Source organism: Engystomops pustulosus, chromosome 5 (assembly GCF_040894005.1).
Source record: "Engystomops pustulosus chromosome 5, aEngPut4.maternal, whole genome shotgun sequence".
Taxonomy (NCBI): Eukaryota; Metazoa; Chordata; class Amphibia; order Anura; family Leptodactylidae; genus Engystomops; species Engystomops pustulosus.
The window spans coordinates 26,024,969-26,045,111 of NC_092415.1; the positions used below are offsets into that span (position 1 = coordinate 26,024,969).

The window sequence follows — 20,143 nt, forward strand, 5'->3', positions numbered from 1 at the left end:
GATCTAAGTGTCTCTATGGTAACAGACTACAAGCATGAACCGTGTAGTCAGATACTCAACACGGCATTTTTTTCCAATGGGATACGTAGTAGCACTCCAAAAGATATAGAGAACATTATTAACACATTTACACATTTACATTTATCATACACTGGTGCTAAAAGCTGGAGCAAATGTGACCCACAATGTTTCAGCTACTCCATGGAGCCATTAGAATTGACTGGGTGAATAATGTTGACTGTATCTGAGGAGTGCAGATTCCCGCGCTACTTTTGGGTCTAAGTGTGGGATCAAGGAGCCCGGTCCCCTGAATCTTTTTGCATTTTATTCCAATATATAGAGTATTCAGTACTTTTAGAAAATGAGTGGAATCAGACCACACAACATTTCTTTGTAGTCTGTTACATGGTGAAACATAGGTCTGCACAGGAGCTGTATACACAAAATGGAAGAATGAAGTCTACAGTCTGTATCAAATTACTAGATCTCATGTAAAACTTCTTTTATGGTCATGGTGGCTCAGTGGTTAGAACTCTATCCTTGCAGCGCCAGGGTCTGGGGTTCAAGTCCCGTCCAGATCAACATCTGCAAAGAGTTTGTATGTTCTCTCTGTGTTTGTGTGGGTTTCCCCCAGGTCCTCCAGTTTCCTCCTACAATCCGAAACATACTAATAGGTTGATTAGATTGTGGGACCCATGGGGACAGGGACTGATATGGCAAGTTCTGTGCAGCGCTGTGTAATCTGTGTGTGCTATATAAATAAAGAAATATTATTATTATTAAGGTTCTTTACCCACTGACCTCTAGAAATTCTTCTAACCGTGATGATACAGTGGATGATCCCCAGTATTAAAGCAAAGTATTTCTCAGTCTCTGCACTTAAGATGTCCACAGCATTCATTACTGTAGATATACAATGCCCCCTCCTATGTAGCAGCTATATCTATATACCCCCCCCCCCCTCTACTCTCATCGCCTGCTGAGTGCATGTTCATCTTTAGCTTGTGACGTTGCCAATCCTCTTTGCCGTCCTCTTAGTCAGTGAATGAGATCACTTTACCCGGTATTCGTATGTCTCAGCTGTGGGTGGGAGTGCCGCATCCTGAATGCATAGCGCTGACATGTCAGTAATGCAGACCGCCAGGGTATAGTGACAATGCCCTGAATTACTAGGGAAGCTGTAATCCGACTCTGTGCATTCTATACGGAATGTTCTAAGAGAAATGACAGGCAGTCCCCGGGTTACGTACAGGATAGGTTCTGTAGGTTTGTTCTTAAGTAGAATTTGTATGTAAGTCGGAACTGTATATTTTATATTTGTAACTCCAGGCAAAAAATTTTTTTGGTCTCTGTGACAATTGGATTTTAAAAATGTTGGGTTGTCATAAGAACCAGGAGTAACACTAAATCTTCATTACAGACACCTGTGATAACTGTTACAGCTGATTATTGTAGCCTAAGGATAAAGTACAGTAATTACCAACATCCAGAGCTCCGTTTGTAACTAGGGGTCGTCTGTAAGTCGGGTGTTCTTAAGCAGGGGACCGCTTGTACTATTCAGAGATGGGACAAATACAATTGGGGATGTGATGGTGGCTTCCAAATATGAAAAGTCTAATATTACATTACATTGCTGGGGGAGGGTCTGATCCCTTGGACCTTAAAAAAACAGGGGTCCAGGTGAATGAAGCGGTGATGTACACAATCTCCAATCGATTTGCCACCATCAGAGGGCATATTACAATCTTTTAACACGACGAGAGAACCCAGCCAGTCGTGCCCTCTTTTATATGATCATAATGTGCCCACGTTATATATAACATTCTCTCAGTGTTTGTGTGGGTTTCCTCCAGGTTCTCCGGTTTCCTCCCACACTCCAAAACATACTGGTAGATTGATTCGATTGTGAGCCCCATGGGGACAGGGACTGATTTGGCGAGCTCTGTGCAGCAAGGAATTATTATTATTAACACAAGTCAGGTGTATGAGGGAGAATCCCGCAAAGCCTGGGAGTTTCCGGATTCCATGAGGTCTCTCCCTTTTCAGGGCACTTCTTGAACAGCTGGTATGTCCGTAGAAGTAACCGGAGCTGCAGTCTGGTTACACATTACAAAGGACTGAGACCTGATAACTGTACAGGACCTTGTTAGACTTTGTTCACACCTCCTTCTGTTAGGAGCCGCCATCATCTGCAGAACAGAATACTGACCGACCCAATTATTGTGATTAGGTTCCATCAGAATATTTTTGCATAAAATGATAAAGCCATGCTCGATGGGACATTTTTTTTTGGACAAATAAAACAAAAAACATGTAAATTCTGACATGGTTGTGAATATTGTCCTACAAGTTGTTTATCAACAAGACCACAGGACAATAAAGCCGCGTTTACATGATGCATTCGAATGAGCAAACGCCAGCGTTTTGTAAATAAGCGCATGTTTATTCCCCATGCACCTCAAAATGATTTTGTCCTCTTCTGACCATGGACACCTCTAAAACCCAAATTGTTGTTCTGATTACGGTAGCTCTCGCCTCGACTACTGTAACTCCCTACTAATTGCTATTCCACTTATTAAACTCTCTCCTCTACAACTTATTCTTAACACAGTGACCAGACTCTTCTAGACACTACGCGGATGCCTTCACTCTGGTCAGTCACTGCACTGGCTGCCCGTCTCCTTCCGAACACAGTTCAAACTAATCACCCTCATCCACAAAGCTCTGCACAATGCCGCACCTCCCTACCTCTCCTCTATCATCTCAGCCTATCATATATTCCAGAGATCTAAGATTATTCATCTCTTTCATTTGAACCTCCCACTCATGTCTCCAGGACTTCTCTCGAGCTGCACCAATTCCCTGGAATGCCTCAGACTAATACCAAAGCTTGCACCATGGATTCTGTTACTATAGGTAGTGTCTGGTGATTGGTTCGTTCAGTATTATTTATTATATTTATGTATTTTAGACCTTATGGCTGTAATGTCTTATTTACGTGTACCCCATGATCTGTACAGCGCTGCAGAATTTATTCCTGCATATTTATGTTTTTTTATGTTTTTGTGTAATTGCAGAAACGTTTGTTGCTGTTTGCAAAAGCATGGGTTTTTGTTCAGAGCTTTTGTGTTTTGGGTCAAAGCGTTTTTGGCGTGTTTTTCTAACACACAGATCCCCTAAAAATCTAAGGGGCTATTAACCCATTTGTAACTAATCTATGTTTATTCCAAAAAACACAGGGGAAAATGTATTAGGACTTTCTAGCGCACAAGCCCTGAAATCGTCTTGCTTTCATTCGACAGAAATCGGGTTACGCCCTGTCGGACGACCTGACTGATTTGGACTGAGCGCGGGATTTAACTTTCAAATTGTGTCGCAAAATCAAGCACTTACATGCACCAGGAAGAAAAAGGTGAACCCCGGCGGACCTGAGCGGGGAAGCGACACATGCAGGATATCGGGCGCACGATCTTAGTGAACCGCGGCAGATGTGCATTCCGGTCGGACAATGCACTTTTGGGGAACGCGTCAGGACGGGTAAGTAAATGTGCCCCACTATGTCCTGCTCACTATAACTTATTACTGGTAACGGCACAACTGTATTCCACGTAGGATTGTACACCAGCACAGCCGGGCACCGGCAACATCAGGAGGACGGAGACTCCTGATGTATCCAGCACCGTGGAGTACAGCGCGCAGAGCACTGGCGTAAGATAAATGACCCCCATAGTGCACGTCCTACTCTTTCTAGATCTGTGTTTCTGTAATATCTGGCCCTATATGAACATCACAGGTGTCCTGTAGAAAGCTTTTCCCAGAATTATTTACGTAACGTGTACTACACTATACAGCTCACATTGGCGCGTGTCCGCTTCTCCTTATAAATAGATCATGTTTTTTTAGTCTTATATTTTTTACATCGGTATTACAGCAGCGTCCTCTCCTCTGTGGAAAACACATCTCCCCAGACACTCGTTTAGTGTCACCGTAGGGGTTTGCTGAACATTACATAAGCCAGGCATTCATGGCCTCCTCCTCCACACACCCCCTGGCACACCCATCCCGTCCCACATGCACCCGCTCACTTACAAATATGCAGGGTTTTTTTTTTCTGGGTAACATGGAAATAAAGTAAAGTAGTTGCAAGCACACATTAAGCAGGAGATGTCTAGCTGTCGTTATTTTGTAGTTTTTAATTTTTTTTCCTTTACAATTGCACAGCAGATCTTTCCTAATTTTCTTACCCACCCAAAAAACATAACTCTTTTAAATTTTTTTGTTTACAAAAAACACATGAGGGCTTGTTTTGTGCTTCCCTGTGACACCGTTTAATATTCAGTGCCATGTACTGGGAAGCTGGGAAAAAAAAATCCCAAGTTCGGTAAAATTGACAAAACCCCCCCCCCCCCCCCCCCCCACATTTTCTCTATTTGTTTAAGAGTTTTTATTTTATGGCTTTTGCTGTGCGCCACAAATGACTCCTCCCCATTATTCTTTGGGTCAGTGCGACAGACATTACAAATTGTTTTATCTTATTGCCTTGAAAAAACCCAAATAAATAAATAAATAATAAAAAATAATAATTATAATAATAATAAATAATAATTCCTTTATATAGTGCTCAAAAAAAAAAGTACATTTTAAAAAAATATTCCACCATATTCCGACACCTGTACTGGGAAAGATGTCATTTTTTGAGGAAGCTTGTTTAAGGTTATTGCAGTCAGGACAATTATAAGGGAACAGAGGACACATGTATTCTCTCCATTCTGGTCTCTGCGGGGATATGACATTGCAGTTGCCACATCTGTAGCTGCTTTCTCATTTTTCAAGACCTCGTACAAATCATTTTATCTCACGGTCATCAGAGGCAAAATGTGTTATATTTCATACATGGACATGATAGGCCACAGGGTTAAAGAACATATTTTCCATGCCGCCATTCCTCTTTGTAAAGCCAGGGTCATTTAGGAAGAATATCAAAGGCATCATGTCATGTTATATATGTCTAATCTGCAGGCAGCATGTTATAGAGCAGGAGGAGCTGAGCAGATTGTACATAGTGTCCTATCTGCAGGCAGCATGTTATAGAGCAGGAGGAGCTGAGCAGATTGTACATAGTGTCCTATCTGCAGGCAGCATGTTATAGAGCAGGAGGAGCTGAGTGGATTGTACATAGTGCCCTATCTGCAGGGAGCATGTTATAGAGCAGGAGGAGCTGAGCAGATTGTACATAGTGTCCTATCTGCAGGCAGCATGTTATAGAGAAGGAGGAGCTGAGCAAGTTGTACGTATTGTTCTATTTGCATGCAGCATGTTATGGAGCAGGAGGAGCTGAGCAGATTGTACATAGTGTCCTATCTGTAGGTAGCATGTTATAGAGCAGGAGGAGTTGAGCAGATTGTGCATAGTGTCCTATCTGCAGGGTGCATGTTGTAGAGCAGGAGGAGCTGAGCAGATTGTACATAGTGTCCTATCTGCAGGCAGCATGTCATAGAGCAGGAGGAGCTAAGCAGATTGTACATAGTGTCCTATCTACAGGCAACATTTTATAGAGCAGGAGGTGCTATGCACAAATAAATTTGTGAAAACTTCTCATGTGACTACAAATTTATTCAATTGATTTTTTGGCCCAGGCAGGATCAGATTTAGTTATTCCTGGGGGTTTATCAAATAAAAAGACCCCCCCCCCAATCAAAATATAGTTAGGACATTGGAGCTTATTTACTAAGGGTCCGTGGGGCGCACTTTAGTTGGATTTCGCGAATGGATTTTATGTATGCAGAACACCCTAATAGGGTCACCCATATTACAATTAACCTGATAAGGTGTACAGTACACATCTAGGAACGACCAGTCACAAGACCCTGGGCAGCAGGACTTGGAAGTTCCAGTAACATCCCATGTCCTGCTGGATGGAGGTGGAAGAAGGGGATCATGCAGTCATTACTGTCTTCATGCCCCCTTTGTAATAACCACTCCAATATGAGAGGCTGGAGGGGGGTGTGGATGCAGACAGTAAGAACCGCATGCAACCCTCCATCTGCTGGAAGCCAGCAGGACACAGGACACTACAGGAAGTCCCAAGTCCTGCTGCCAAAGTGGTCACGTGACACATGGCTCCTGACAGCAAACAGTAAATATGGGGGACCCTATGAGGGTTTCATACTTGCCCTGTTAAAATTTTCCAACCCGCTCCCACTAGGTTAAAAATAAATTTAAAAAATTAGTTTTCATCATTTCTATAGAAGCACATATGACAATACAGGCAGTCCCCGGGTTACATACAAAATAGATTCCAAAGGTTTGGAAAGGTTAAGGTTAAGTTGAATTTGTATGTAAGTCAAAATTGTATGTTTTATAATTGTAGTTCAAGGCAAATTTTCTTTTTTGCCCCAGTGACAATTGGAGTTTCAAAATTTTTAGCTGTAATGGGACCAACAGTGGGCAGAGGGGTCCGTCTGTAACTAGGGGTCGTCTGTAAGTCAGGTGTCCTTAAATAGGGGACCGCCTGTACTGTTAAAAAAAAATATTGGTACTGGAAGCCGCTGGTTACTATAAAGGCTACTGAGAAACCCAAGAGAAAATGAAAGAGAACTGACGTCATCTGTGAGTCACCAGAATTAGAGTAAATGCTTGTAAAACCAACATATAGTCACTATATGTCACAGCGGCCATTTTTACAGCCTAGGTGTGTCCCTCGTTTTAATTGCCTAACCTCATTTTTCACAATTTATCTTGTGCACTATGCATGTAGCTTGGTTCTGTTGCTGCATTTATGCCCTAAGCTTGGTTCTGGTGCTGTAGATTTGCACTGAGCTTGGTCCTGGTGATGTATTTATGCACTGAGCTTGGTCCTGGTGATGTATTTATGCACTGAGCTTGGTTCTGGTACTGTAGATTGGCACTTAGCTTGGTCCTGGTGATGTATTTATGAAATGAGCTTGGATTGGTAGCAAGCACCACATGTTTTGCATGCAAAAAAAGTGCTGCTTGCTACCCATCGCATGTGTTTCATTTGAAGCTCTTACGTGATTGGGCCAAGCCCCTCCACGATCTGATTGGATTGCGTTTAGAAATGCAACGTGACTTTAGGATGACGTTCTCTGGGTAGGTCTCTAAGCACCTTCATGCCAGCTAACGCATGTGAACGCGTCCTGAGTTTTTTCATATCTGCGTTTTTAAAAAATCGCACCATGTTCTATTTTTTTGAACCTGCGGACCACGGATTTCCATAACTTTACAATTTTGCCATGAGATTTTTTTTCTTCAAGAGCTCCGGGTGTTCTGCCATTTAATTTTCGCTGACCTTCTTTTTTTTTTGTATGGACGTGAGAGAAAAACGATGACCTAGGGATGTGGAAAAAAGATGCGTATACAATACAGTCAACACTTGGGTGGGGGGTCATTAATCACAGTTCTGTATTTCATCGCGTGCAGACTATGTGCGCCAATTTTTACTCCTCAAAACTGTGATCAATCCAGTGCAACTGTTTGCTCCTATGGATGCGATCAAGCACATGACTGTATGGGGGTCCCGGGATCTGTCCACACAATTTGTGGCTGTATCATGGCCGCCATAGAGGACTACGAGACCTGTGTACCGCACCGTGACCTAGCTGGGCCTCTCGCCTTTCAATGTAAAGGGTAGGGGTAATGAGCGCTGTCTACATGACCATGATGGGGGCCGTGATCTGACCACACAATTTGCAGCCAAATTGTGGCCACCATGGAGGTCTATGGCACAAAGTATCTCACAAATATAAGGCATGTCCTATATTTGGGTGGAATTTGCAGTGCAGTCGCTTGGCTTTCAATGGAGAGGGGAGGGGTGAGGAATGATCATCACCCCTTTTCCATCCTGACCTGTGCTGGCCCAGGATCCGATCCAGGCGAGCACATAGCTGTGTGAATGAACGCTTATACTATAATGTGGAGGCCATAGAGCGGACATCAGACTTTATGGGGAGAATTTATTAAAAGTTGTTGCATTGTGCGCCAATCTTACAACTCCCCCCTACTGCTGCGCAGCACGCCGGACTAACAAACAGACTCCGGTCACTTAGCCAATCCGAGGTGGCGTTGTGCGCCATAATGAAATCTTCCCCTGTGAATATTTCAGCTGTAGCCGCCGTCACCAGCTCTAGTAAGTACAGGGGGCCATGGCATCCGCGCCCTGGACTGCGACTTTACACTTACTTTTCGAAAAAAAAAGTGACCTGTGGGTTGCAAAACCCTTAAAATGATGAAGACTCTACCCCCTATGTGCACTTGGTGGACAAAATGGGGCACATTTACTTACCTGGTCCCTCGGAGTTCCAAAAAGTGCATTGTCCGATTGTCTGCGATTCACTAAGATGGTGCGTCCGATATCCTGCATGTGTCGCTTCCCCACTCAGGTCCGACAGAGTTCACCATCTTCTACCCGGCGTATATAAGTGCAATTAGAATCTTAAATCCCGCGCTCAGTCCGAATCCTTCGGATCGTCTGACAGCCCACCCCCTGATTTCTGTCTCAGCTGCGCCAAAATCCGATCGCGTCCGATACAATCCCCTTCTATATATGTCACAGCGGCGCAAATCTCGAAAATGATGGGATGTCCGACGGAGACGCGATCCGCGGGACCCTTAGTAAATAAGCCCCAAAATGAAATTTTGGGGACGCCAAGGGGGCTTCACACTGTCTGCGGGAAGAGATGACATCATACTATATGAAGGGCTTAGTGGGGCATCAGTATGGAGTGGGGGGCCCTTACAGCACCTATATACTAGATAATATATATATATACTGTATGTGAGAATTCCCCTGGGCACAATGGCCGCAGGGCTTACAGATTAGCTCTCCAGACCTTGCTCTGCATTTTGTGGTCTTTGAGGAGGGGGAAGGGAATATAAGTAAGGATTGAGACGTGACAATTAGTCACGCGGCCTCCCCCGCCCCTGGATGAGTGGAGATGCCGGGGATGCTGCATCACTATGGGACTTCCCGGCCGCTCTGGACCACGCACCCGCTACAGCCTTACCACGCCGCGGAGCAGCAGCTGATCACGTGCGGCCGGCCCGCTGATTGGCCGCCGCCTTACACACCTTTGCAGCTGATTGGCTGAGGCACTCCCCGCCCGGGTGTACGTTCTAGGAGCTGCTGCACTATCTGAATGGAGCAGCTGCAGAGGCTGAGTATAGAGCAGCCAGAGCAGCACAGAGCACCTCACACTGCACATCAGATGCCCTGCGAGGTAAGTCAGTGCCAACCCTTCACACTCCATACAGCCGATCACTAGTTCTCAGGAAATGAATCATTTCATTGAATTGTTCCAATCAATGTGACGACAAACTCATCCAATCTGGTTGATCAACTTGGTCAACATCACATCACAAAATAATGTAGTGACAATTCAAGGTGTAATTCACACGCATCAGGTTTTCTGATGCAGTATTTGAAGCCAAAACTTAAAAATGTAAATGTAAAACGCATTGTACAACCTGCGTGTGTGAATACTCCCCAACAGGCAACTTATGTGTATTGAAATTGTTTGTTATTATACCGCTACATAATGCTCTGATGGGGGGGGGGGGGGGGTGCTTTGTTACCTTCAGCACCTGCTGGGAGTTGTAGTGTCACAGCCACAAGTTGCAAAGTGACAAGAGGCGTGTTTATTTTTGCTCTTTGGGAAGGGATGCTGGGAGTCGTAGTAGCACAACAAAGGTTGTAAAGTTGTTTGTATTTGTCTTGCAAGCCATTGTGGTGTTATTATGTGATGCATATTGTTATATAGTTTACACTGTAGTGTTGTGCAACCGCCAGGACATGCTGGGAGTTGTAGTGTCACATGACAGGGGCTTTTCTTTGTTTTACAAGACATTGGGAGGTGCAGATATGAGACCTTTTGGTATATAATGGCCACTTTTGTGCATTGGATGCAACGTTCAGTGTCACAACACAATTTGGGTTTTTTTTGTCTTGCAAGAATCATGGAGGTGGATATAGGATACATAGTGAACTCTTTGCAACATTGAGGACATGCTGGGAGTTGTAGTCTTTCAACATAATGGCTTTTCTTTGCCTTGTAAGCCCTTGGGGAGGTGATATGTGATGCTTACTGGTGTATACTGCACATTTTTGTGCATTGACTACAGTTATATCTTGTTTTGCAAACCTCAGGGGATGCTCGGAGTTGTAGTGTCACTGCATAATGGCTTTTCTTTGCCTTGTAAGCTCTTGGGGTGGAGATATGTGATGGGCCCTGGTATAAACTGTACATTTTATGTGTGTTGAATACAGTTATCTCTTGTTTTGCAAACCTCAGGGGATGCTGGGAGTTGTAGTGTCACACCCCAAAGGCTTTTTTTTTTTTTTTGGGGGGGGGGGGATATTCCTACAGATGCATAGGGTACACTTTAGTGCATAGATCATGTTGTACATCATCCAGGGCATGCTGGGAGTTGTAGTATTACAACACTAATGCTTTTATTTGTCTTGCAAGTCCTTGGAAGGATATTATGTGACATATACTGGTATATAGCAGACAAGTTTGTGCATTGGATGCGGTGATGTTTTGTTTTGCAACCAATAAGGATGATGGGGGTTGTAGTGTCTGAACACAGACGCTTTTCTTTGTTTTGCAAGCCGTTTGGGAGGGTATTATGTGATGCATACTGGTACATAGTGTACATTTTAGTAGCTAGGTCATGTTATACAACCTCCAGGGCATGTTGGGAGTTGTAGTGCCACACCATAGAGGACCTTTGTTAGGTCTTCATATATGGGTGTTATATATACACATTACAGGTGGTTATTCGGCTCTTTAGCGCACTATGTTTATTGCTATGGTGAGGTACTGGCTGCCTGAGGCATCACTGGTAATTGCTGCCATTATCCCCATAGACTTTAGCGCAGACATAAAGCTGCTCATTGCCTCCACTACTGTATTATTGTGGAGAGGCGGCGCTCGCCCCCGCGCGCTGTGTGTGTATATAAATGTCCATAGAGCGGGAGCGCGCACTTGACAGAAAACTGGGTGAAAGGTAACGGCGCTACAGGTCTCCGAGTTCACGCTTCCTGAGGGTTGTAAAGCAGCAGCTGATCACGCTTCCTTCACGCGCACGCCCCGCAGGCCGCCAGCCAATAGCGACGACACCAAGTAGCGGTTTTACAGCCAATGGGCGTCGCCTAGGTCGTTGATTGGCTAAGACGCGGCACACTGTGTTTGTGTAACTGGGGGAGGTGGGTGTAGAAAGGCGGGAGTGAGGCGTGTGGGAGAATAACACAAAAGGCTGACGTGAGGTGTAATGAGTGCCCCAGACACATGACTAGTGCTGGCAGCAGGCCCACTAGGGCGGGGGTAAAGGTTATAAAAGAAATATAATTATAACCTAATGTGTCCAACTAGTCCAAGTGTGCACGTAGCTTCTAATAAATAAAGACTGACATGTTATCATAAAACACCCACAAGGGCTTATTCAGGGGAAGGAGATGACCTATACATCTGTACAACACCATACATGTCCTGATACATGGAGCTATGCTATATTTACCTCACACTTGAGGTATACATCAGTATTATGGCCCAAATACAATGTGAACAGGCCCTTAAAGGGGTTTTCCATAAATGTTTATCTCTTAGGGTGCGGTCACATGCAGCACTAGCGCAATGGTGGCGTGCCTCGTGTGAACGCATGCGATCGCTAAACTGATGCATGCGTTTAACTAGAAGCACTAATGAGATTGGGCCAAGGCAAAGCCCCCTGCGCCTAGAAACGCAGCGCAGCGTGTGACCGCCCCCCTTATACACAAAATAAGGGGTGTCTGATCGCTTAGGGTGTTACCCAACCCCCTACAAATTGACTAAGAGATATGGGGTCCAATGTCATAAATGTGAGTGGAAATTATTGGTGCTCTGGGCTATCTACGTCACGCCCATTGCCCATGAGTAGAGATGAGCGGACCCAATTTTTTGGATTTGGTTTAGCCTGTGCGACCGGTACATATTGCTCATTGTTAGGGGTGTCAATTTGCCGTATTCTTGGCCTAGTAAAAAAGCATGACTGATTGGATTCCCGAACCCGAGTGGAAAAACATACGGTCCTCTAATTTCTACCCATGGGAAAATTTTGGCCCAAGAAGTTCCCTATGTCCTCTTGCGGGATTTCCTGTACCGGATCTCAAATCACTGAATGGAGAGACTGAGTTCAGTTCATTGATTCTAAATTTAGTCCGGAAAACTCCAAACTAGCTTTTGGGCTTCAGTCCCAAGGTAGAAATAAGTAGATCAATGGCTACGCTGATCTTTCTGCATAGGTACTTGAGGACCTCCAGAGTTTAAAAGTGTTGTCTTGGATCATTATATAATTATATGGGCCTCAATGGTGTAAAAATAACACCTTATACTTGTGTCCCTCCGGTGCTTTGGACCAGTACGGCACCTTCTGTCACACCCGCTACAATGGATGCCCATATAGAAAAAAAAAAAAGCCACCCGAGACAACCCCTTTAAGCATTTATCACCGTTTCTTTGGTCTAGGAATAAGGATTAATAGTGGAAAAGTCCCTTTAAGGGTTTATCCTACTTGCCAACTCTCCTTAAAATGTTAGCACTGCCAGAAAAGTAGACATACCACCCAATAGAGGTGTCATGGAGGCCAATACATAAACAATCACAATAGAACTGTAGCACATACTGTGGCCCAAAATGATGAATATGTCCCAGTGTGGGCATGCTTTTATTAACAAACCCCTAATAAATCAGCCTAACTCAAATGTATTCTTCCTTCATACCAGATGAATAAAATGGAAATCCTTGGAAATCATCACTTTGGTAGAGCCCCGTGGAAATCTGCCCCAGAGAAAGGCGACTTTGAAGCCGTGGAGGCTCTTATGTACATGAGCAACCGCTGGAAGCCTGAGTCCAGTTGTTACGCTGATCTGAGACCGATTACTCCGGCGTCCGATCTCTCGGAGAGTGAAGATAGCCTGATGACAGCAGAGTTCAGCAGCAGCGGAGGCGGTAGCAGCATGCCAGCCTTTGTAAGTGTCCCGAATTTTATTGTGCAATTTCACTACAATGTATTGCTTTGACCCGTCCTTAAAGAGTTTCATTATTTTGTTAATTGCATAACTATTCACATATCAAATATACTTACCACTCTTTATATGTCTTTCCAGTGCCTGACCCCACCGTACAGCCCTTCTGAATTCGAGATGACGCATTCCCCTGGCATCGGCACCGCCTATCCAGCAGCCACTAGTAGTGCAAGTGCAATAACCCATAGCAATACAAACCCAATCCAACCAAAAGCCCAGGTGACCAGTGTCATTCGCCATACAGCAGACGCACAGCTCTACAATCAACATCCGGTTTTGCCAAAGAATTGTGAACGCCCTGTTGTAAACAGCAGCACTCAGCAAAGGGCTTCACCTGGTATAAGTGAAAATAATAGGTCCGACCAAGTCAAGACTGAAAGACAGACAGCACCCGCTGTCCCGCCTGCACATAATAATCCACCTACCTGCAAAGAAAATACTGAAGCCTGTCTCATTCCAATGAAAATCCCATCCCCACCTCTTCTAGTCTCCGCACCGCTACCTACAAATGCCATGCCGCAGGTGCCAGTCTTGTGTCAAATGGTTCCCTTCTCCTCTAATAATTCAATGGTGACAACCGTAGTGGGAAACGCTCCTGCCCAGTCCCCAGCCGTCATGCAGCCTCTGTTTTACATGGGGGCACAAGTGCCAAAAGGGGCAGTGATGTTTGTAATGCCCCAGCCTGTAGTGCAGAGCACAAAGACTGTCGTGTCCAGTGGTCATCGACTATCACCGATTGCACCAGCACCGGGCGTTGCACCTTCAGAAGGAAAAGTCTCATCACACCTTGATAACTCCCGAATTAGAAGTCATATCTGCAGCCAGCCTGGGTGTGGCAAGACCTACTTCAAGAGTTCCCATTTAAAGGCACATATGCGAACACATACAGGTAAGTTACCATACTCAAGAGTACTTAGTCTAACGGGTGGTTAGCTACTAATTTTGGAAGTAGATATGTAAACAAAAGACAATCAGCAGTCTTGTCACTATAGTGGTCACAGCAGCAAAGAGTATTTCAGGAATGCAGAACCGGTAGGCAGCAGAAGTAGTTGTCACCACACCTCTTCTCCTGTCTGACATTTAGCAACTGGTCAATATGTCGATGGATTGGGTTTTCTGCTTCAATTATTTACTACATGAAAAACTATTTGCACAAATTTTACATAAATGCATAGTCACAGGACTATGTCCGGTTAGTGAACAGGGGGGTATACTAGGGTCAACAAACTTTTAACTTCATTAGAAGATTTTTACACAGTTGGGGGACGCTTTTCAGGGTATGTACACCATTTTTCTGGCATACAAGCCCTGAAATAATCAAAATTACTAGTGAACCAACCGGTAATTGCCATTATTTCCTACTTTTCGCCACCTCTACTGGGTGTGAAGGGGGCATGAAAGTTTGCAGGTCATGGTACATTTCTATGCCAGACTGGGCCTGGCGTAAATTTTAAGCTGTGCAACTCAGCTACCCGATGTATCTGGTGGCTCCGGAGGGGCAGGGGACTTCATCTTGCACCAGTGTATAATAATTCCCCCCCCATGTAAATGTAATTTTCATATTTTTGAATGTATATTTATACATCTTCTTAAATTTTTTTTACAGGAGAAAAACCCTTCAGCTGTAGTTGGGACGGCTGCGAAAGAAAGTTTGCACGATCCGACGAACTGTCCCGGCATCGCCGAACACACACTGGAGAGAAGAAGTTTGCCTGTCCAAAGTGTGACCGTCGATTCATGCGCAGCGATCACCTGACCAAGCACACACGGCGCCACCTCTCAACGAAAAAACTTCCAACTTGGCAGATGGAAGTGAGCAGGCTAAGTGACATCGCAGTGGCACAGTCCTCGGCTCCCGTCCAGTGAATCCGCCCGCAGAGCAGACGTCTCTCGGGTTAAAAGTTGGTCATGGTCCCAACCATGATGGAAGATCACTTCCACTACGTTATGGATGTGAGTCTGGTTCGAACCACCTTTCCCAGAAGGAAATGTGGTCCGAGAAGGAACGGTAGCAAATACAGACAGACTTTGATGACGACTCAGGTTCATGTATATGTATTTTTGTCTGCATTTTCAAACTCTATCATGTGCAGACACTTTTGTGTAGAGTTATCAAGGACACAACGTGGCCGGGATGATGGGGTGTGAATATTTTCACTGCTTATCCTGTAATGTCAGCTTGTTAAGGTTACCTGTCAAGAGGACATAACTTAGGACTATGCTAAGACCATACTGAATAGTAACCAGTGCCTGATTTACTTACGGCTAATATAAGAACTAGTTTATACGCACCAGTTGTACTGAATAGTTGATCTGCTTACCAGATAATGCCTTTACTAAGCTTTTCATAGGTATCTATAGTGGCAGTAGTATTTTTCGATGCGTTAACGTCACTCAGGAATTATGCAGTTTTTTTTCACTTTTTTTTTGCAAGTTACCTTTAACCTTTCCCATTCCTTTAGGAACCTGTGCACCTTGTTAAAGATACCAAGGGCATTTTTTTTTTTGGGGGGGGGGTAAGTGTTTTTTTTTTTTTTTTAGATATACACCTTTAGTAAAGGTATAAGATATAAAAGAGAGATTAAGAAAAGAAAATTCTGTCCAAGGAAAATTACATTTTTATTTTAAGCTTTTAAGTTTAAATGGTTTGGAATTGCAAAAACTTTCCAGCAATTTAAAGGATAAGAGAGAAAACTCTTTTGTTTTGCACTGTTTTTATAGAACAAATCCCTGATTATTAACTAAGAGTTCATACGTGATCTCTAGTATGATGGCAACTATCCCACAGGGGCTAAAAATTATTATACACTTCAGGAGCCAATTAGAGCAAATGAATAGCCAAACAGACATCAACCAAAAAAATCAGGGAATAGATAAAAAATATCCTACTGAGGTCCCATCACAATTCCTGACATGTTTGGCTTAGTACGGACAGTAAACCCTAAGTCGTATGTCGAGAAAGCGTGGAGAGTGCTCGCAATTAGTCAGCCCTGGTCCGGGGTTCACCATGTATCCAATCAAACAAAAATAATTATTTTCATTTGACTAAATACTGGTGTTCTTCATGAAATACCGGGTTTGGAGTATTGTTTATGTGTCGAGCCGTTGCTGGCAATTGGGTGTTACCATTTTTCTTATCACAGGGGTGTGTGTCTATACTGTCTGGCAAAGTTAAGGCTACAAGCACGCGACCACTGTTGGTCTTTGAAAACAAACCACACGCTGGCCGGATATCCCAGACAGTGTTGAGGACAAAACCATGTGCATCATGGTGCTATGTGATGCAAGGATCCCCTTTCTCCAGCAAAACAGTAGCTCTGAACTGAAAACATGATTCTGCTGGGAAGAAGGGACTCCTTGTATCATATAACACTATGATGTACAAGATCCCGACCTCAGGATCGTGGGCTGCTTGCCTAACCCTGATTGGATAACGGCCCCCCATCCCACGTGTCAATTTAATTTCTATGTAAAATAACGACACAAAGCAGAGCTGTAAAACTATGCTCCAGAATTGTTACATTGTCTTTATGTGCATTGTCTACCTGGCGTCTTTTTTGGAGTCTATGGTCACATATCGGGCCGAGTACTTGCCCTGTTTTAATCTTTTTGACTGAGCCCCATGGCCGTGAACGCACACAATGTACACTGGAATTATTAGATACCTGACAACAAAACTTCCCTCAATGCGTGACTATGCATATCAATATGTTATACTCTAGTTTCCGCATCCAGGTATTCAGGGGAAGTACACGCCTGCACGTATATATGACTATTATGGCTGACAGCTTAGCTTTATGTCAGTATTTCTGGATGTGACATCTTATGGGGTACAGGTGACGATTTCCAACCCCTCTAAATGTTTACAGTATCCGATTCTTCATGGTTTATACTACAGTAAGAGAAGAATCTGCGGGTTTCAGTTGCTTTAAGTGCATTTTTATTCTTAATTTATGTATTTTGTTCATTTTTGTTTTCTTTGAACTGCACTTTGGTCACAGACGTCTGTAATGTGAACGTGGCTTTGTCTGGAGATGATCTAGAATGTCATGTATGAAGAAGACCTTTACTTGTTCCTTCTAGGAATGGATAAACGCACAGACCAGAAGGGACATTCTTGTGGCTATTTTATATATATACTTTTTGCACAGTATTTCATATGTTGTACTTTATACAATTAAAAAAAAAAATAAAATAAAGAACAATTTTGTATCATTGGTGAGTGGACGGCGATATTATTACACACAATATTCTATACAAAATGGGGGAATATTTTCAATTTATTTAGGGCAGAAAGATGTTGTGATTGGCACCAAATTTATGATCTACAACAAAAGGGGTGTGGCTTCACAGAAAATGGGTGTGGCCCAGTTGAACTGAAAAATACATTTAAAACAAATAGGAGGTCTAAAGTTAAAGGGGTAATCCAGGAATAAGTTGAATTGATGTTCAAATGGGTCATTAATATAAAAGGTAATATGTAATTAGTTGGTTAAACTACATTTTGCTTCCGAAAAATGTTGTGGACATACATTGTAATGAAGAATTAAATTGCTACTGGCCCTTTAATTAGTCCCAGGGCCCTTTCCAAGTGTATCAGGTAGTGGAGTGAAAATGGCTGCTCTTCGAGCTGATCACATGTCATGCAATTGGGTTATGTGAGCATCATGTTAGGCTGTAGTTGGTTGCTTGCATGTTATGGATGAGGTGTGGCCTGTTGCAACTGGGGGCGGAGCCATCACCAAGAAACAGAGAAGCCTCAGATATGTGTGCAGACAGGACAGTTCATGGAGGAGAACAGTGGAGGCTTGTGGAGCCGGGTGTGGGGGAGTCAGAATTTAAGGTGTGTGAGACAGAGCAGGACTGGATGTGCAGTGGGAGTGGACAATAGTGATATCATTTACCTGGGGCTGGAGAGACAAAAGGGGTGTATTTACATGGGGCTGGATGGATGCACAGTAGTTAGAAACAGAACCTTGTAGAGCTTGTTTGTTTTAAATGGCACTGCATGTCGGAGGGGAGGGATTTTTTATATGGAGGGGACTTGCACCACATGGGAGCAGGGTTTCCTTGACCCACCAGGTAGCAAAATAATAGTGGATAACAGAACTGCAACAAGGGGTTTGGGGCCCCTGACTGGTATATTTTGTGGGCCCCACACAGAATGATAATGCGGCTCTGTATTCACGGTGAGTTCCCTGCACTTGGTTAGGGAAGAGGGTTTTCTGTGATTTGGGGCCCTTCTCCTCCTCGGGCCCCTTGAACACAGTTACACTAAACCCCTCTGATGGCGGCCCTGGCGAACATGGATGCAGGATCTTGATTCCACTACAGTTGTGGTAACTTCCATAGAGCTAGAAATTGGCATTTATTTTATGATTTAGGCAAAATGCCCATTAAGAACACAAAGTCCCTCTAGCATTCAGTACACAAACCACATCCGTATCTGTCTGAACAATTTCTACCTGACGTTATAGGACGGATGCTACAAGCCGCTCAATGCAATGTCTGCAATGCACAAAACGTCCTAATAAAAACACACAATGCAATCGTACATTGCTCAAAGCATGAACACAAACCGGAAGACAAACCAATCGAGAGCATTACTCACTGCTAGCTCAGATAATCTCTGAGGATACCGAAACAAAAACAAAACAATCATAAATTATGGATGGAGAGGGAGAATAAAAAAGCAACTGCACCACAGTAAGAAACTATAGGCATTATGTTTAGTGCCCTATGGCTCCTACTCTCTGCTGTACTCAGTATAGAGACCGGTGAACATTCAACACACTAGTTTACAAAGAATGCTTTGGAAGATTTATTAGATTTATTATTATTATTTAAAGGGGTTGGCCAATCTTTACTGTTTTAGGATGATGCCACACGTGCATCACCCTTAATAGAAATAATCCCTGAATGATCATCAAGTGATTCAGCAGTCCTGCTACTTACATGTGTGCTGTAAATTATAAATTATTATCACTGTGAAGTGCAATTTGTTATGCAGAAAATTAGCCATATCACAGCTTTGTACATAGAAAAAAAAAACGATTTTTGAAGGTGCAGAATGAAAAAGGATAAAAAAAAAGGCTGCGTCCTGAAGAGGTTTCAATACAGACGTGGTAGAGCGATTAGATTTAGGGTCAGGGTTAGGCTGGAATTATGTGTATGTGACTACTGTTAGGTTAGTATGAAGTTACATGTTTTCACAACAGACCCTTATGGACCCTGCAGATCACAAACATAGCGGAAGCTCCTCCTGTAGTGACCTCTTCTCCACCACTTCCTGTTTCCTGCCCGGGATAAATCTCTACATCCAGTGATGTGTAATGGAGGAAGGGAACATGAAGAGCTGTCACACTAAGATAGAACACAAGGATAGCTCTTTTTCTCATATACAGGCAGTCCCCGGGGTTATGTACAAGATAGCTTCTGTAGGTTTGTTCTTAAGTTGAATTTATATGCAAGTCAGAACTGTATATTTTAAGATTGTAACCCCAGACAGAATTTTTTTTGGTCTCTGCGACAATGTCATATGTCATATGAACCAGGATTAACAATAAAGCTTAACTGCAGACATACAGAGGTACGTTTGTAACTAGGGGTCGTCCGTAAGTGGGGTGTTCTTAAGTAGGGGGACCACCTGTATTCATGCTTTTTGCCTATGGTAAAGATTTGAGGCCTGGGGTAGTGCTAGTAAAATATAGGATCTATCACATCCCATGATATGACATTTTAGGAAGTCATTATAGTCCTAAATTTTGCACTGTTCAATTTATTGGGGCACAGTTACTTACCCGGTCCCTCGAAGTTCCCGAAAGTGCATTGTCCGACAACAATGCACTGTGTCGCGATTCACTGTGCGCCCGATGTCCTGCAAGTGTTGCTTCCCCACTCAGGTCCGCCGGAGTTCACCTTCTTCTTCCTGGTGCATGTAAGTGCATTGGATGCGACAAAATTTGAATCCTAAGTCCCGCGCTCAGTCCGAATTAGTTGGATCGTCCGACGGCCCGCCCCGGGCCAGTTTCTGTCGCATGGAAGACGGCGCCGCTGCGCCAA

At 43.8% G+C, this 20,143-nt stretch overlaps 1 protein-coding gene across 2 annotated transcripts; it reads left to right on the plus strand.

The window, feature by feature from the left end:
• Positions 1-9,108: 9,108 nt before the first annotated feature.
• Positions 9,109-17,296, plus strand: KLF10 (KLF transcription factor 10). 2 transcript variants are annotated; one of them, XM_072151410.1, is made up of 4 exons: positions 9,109-9,236; positions 12,779-13,024; positions 13,163-13,970; positions 14,688-17,296. In XM_072151410.1, the coding sequence occupies exons 1-4, from the start codon at positions 9,156-9,158 to the stop codon at positions 14,945-14,947; spliced, it is 1,395 nt and encodes a 464-aa protein (XP_072007511.1). In that variant the 5' UTR covers positions 9,109-9,155; the 3' UTR covers positions 14,948-17,296. The 2 variants fall into 2 exon arrangements, with proteins under 2 accessions (XP_072007511.1, XP_072007512.1); XM_072151411.1 differs by lacking the exon at positions 9,109-9,236 and adding an exon at positions 11,292-11,348.
• Positions 17,297-20,143: the final 2,847 nt, after the last annotated feature.

Excerpts from the sequence above, each read along its gene's own strand:
- KLF10 (XM_072151410.1), top strand. The coding sequence starts at position 9,156 with ATGGAGCAGCTGCAGAGGCTGAGTATAGAGCAGCCAGAGCAGCACAGA. Across the intron at positions 13,025-13,162 it reads GTAGCAGCATGCCAGCCTTT|TGCCTGACCCCACCGTACAG; the intron begins GTAAGTGTCCCG and ends ATGTCTTTCCAG. Across the intron at positions 13,971-14,687 it reads ACATATGCGAACACATACAG|GAGAAAAACCCTTCAGCTGT; the intron begins GTAAGTTACCAT and ends TTTTTTTTACAG.